Here is a 2,189-nt window from a genome sequence, read left to right on the forward strand (position 1 = left end):
ACGATTTCGGTAGCAAATGACGTGACAAATAACTTTTGTTTTATACATTTAGTCATGAGATGCTTTTGTTTTATACATTTAGACAGGCGCTAGGTAGACAATTTCACGATTTTAGGCGAATTTCCGAAATTTCAAGGCCGGGTTGGGGTTGAAGATGTATTCCGATCTCAAAAGAAAACGTTGCATTGGAATCAGGAAGTACTAAGGCAACTTTTCCGCAGTATTAGAAACTCCGAATCGAAAAAAGTCCGGAATCGACCCACCCTACTGTACACTACTCCAAGAGGAACAAACGGGGTGGCCAAGGATCCTGTACCCTCACTTTCTGTTCGAAGACGAACACGGACCCATAGTTACGCCTTCGTTTCAGTGTGAAACGAATTTCTTTTTTAAAATGAACAGTTATTATGCGGCGATTAGCCAACTTTTAAAACAAAGTAATGTAGTCATTATTCAAAAACTATAAGTAAACACAAGTATATTATTTTAAAATTGAATTCAATAAGAGTACTTACCTTTGGAAATTTATGAAAAATAACCCTGAAAGTATAAATGATGTATATTGCGTAGTCGAAAAGATCTTTTCGTATTTCTAATCAAATTTCAACATATTTTTGTATATTTATTTGGATGTTTATTGCTTTATTTAAAGATTAACTTAAATCTTAGTTGACAATATTAAATGTTGTTTGCGACACGTCCGTTCTGCATGACGGTTTGCAGAAAAAAGGGAAGAATGATAGAATTCTGGGAAACGGGTTGCTTACAGCTAGAATGAAAAAAGGTAGTGCAGCGTTGCTAAAGGATAGTATTGTAAACGTAGCAAAGGGTTGCTTATAAGCGGTGAATACGGCGTTGCCACATTTATATAAATATATACCATTTTGGTGGATCACTTTTTGCCATTTTTCGGGGTAAAACTTTCATTTCATTCAGTGTAAATCCAAATTCCGAAGTTTCCAGAACGGAAGCGACCGAACCATTGCTGTGCTACTCGAACTTATACAGCGTCGTCTCCGCAAACTTCACAAATTTCATTGGTGGCTTGCGTAGCATTCTTTTCTTTTTTATACAAAAATTTCAAAATATAGCGAATTTATTAATTTATTTCATCCATTTTTGAACAGATGTAACTTTTTTTCAACTTCCCCGAATTAAAATTTTTTTGGTTGAATGAAGCTCACCTTTCCAGCACGATATGGTATTTCATCAATTTTTGAACAGATGTAACTTTTTTTCAACTTCCCCAAATTAAAATTTTTTTGGTTGAATGAAGCTCACCTTTTCAGCAAGATATGGTATGACACAATGTGATTGGTAGCGCCGGCTATTTACGACTGCAACGGCATCTATTGATAAAATACGAAAAGACTACCCAGTATAGAAATACATACAATGTATGTATGGCAACATAACTCTTAACATAATAATTAAAATTTCAGTTCTCCACTAATTAAGATTCACTACATCAAAAAAAAATTGAGTTTCAATATTAGTAGTTTCTATTTTATAAATATATTTATTTGTTATGGGTTATAAATAAAAAACATGCTATTTTAATTGTTATATACATTTCGAAAAAAATATGATTTAAATATATAAGTGAACAGTTTAAATGCAGTGCTGTTGTTCATTGTAAAGTAGGTTTTCCTCCTTGCAAAACATTAAAGCAAGTGCAGCATACACGAGTGGGTTTATTCAAACCAAATTTTAGTATTGGAACATCGTTGTTTGAGCATTTGGAGCATAAAACTCGTCCGCAATGACGGCTAAAACATAAATGTATTTATTTTAATAATATTCTTACTTTTTATATATACATATGTATGTATCTATCTTCGATTCGGTAGATCTCTGCTCATTATGTTATCAAAATATTTACAAAGAAAAGTTAATATGAGACAAAAGAATACGTGAATAGTCATAAAGGGGTATTCTACTCTAGAAGTTTGAAATTTCGATTTTTTTCCTATATTTAAAGTTTAGACACTTAAGAGCATGTCCTTCAAAAGGATTTTTAAAAATTAAAATTATTTTAAGAGCTACAGTTAATTTAGTGACGCAGTACCTAGCGCACTAATAAAGGACTTAGACTGCCTAAAATTGACTCACTTTTTTAAACACGTTTTTCTCGAAACTACTTTTTTCCACACTTTACCGGCATTACCTCAAGTTCTATACAACCGATT

The 2,189-nt window shown here is 32.4% G+C and overlaps 1 protein-coding gene across 1 annotated transcript in view; it reads right to left on the minus strand.

Annotated features, from left to right (window-relative positions):
• Positions 1-1,538: 1,538 nt before the first annotated feature.
• Positions 1,539-2,189, minus strand: part of LOC108972215 (rabankyrin-5) — a 163,555-nt gene continuing 162,904 nt past the window's right edge. Inside the window, exon 7 of the mRNA XM_018938736.1 lies at positions 1,539-1,769. Coding sequence (XP_018794281.1) covers positions 1,631-1,769 — 139 coding nt within the window. The 3' untranslated portion in view covers positions 1,539-1,630. The remainder of the gene's footprint in view (positions 1,770-2,189) is intronic.

The sequence above is a fragment of the Bactrocera latifrons genome, unplaced genomic scaffold (assembly GCF_001853355.1).
Source record: "Bactrocera latifrons isolate USDA-ARS-PBARC rearing strain unplaced genomic scaffold, ASM185335v1 scaffold_386, whole genome shotgun sequence".
Taxonomy (NCBI): Eukaryota; Metazoa; Arthropoda; class Insecta; order Diptera; family Tephritidae; genus Bactrocera; species Bactrocera latifrons.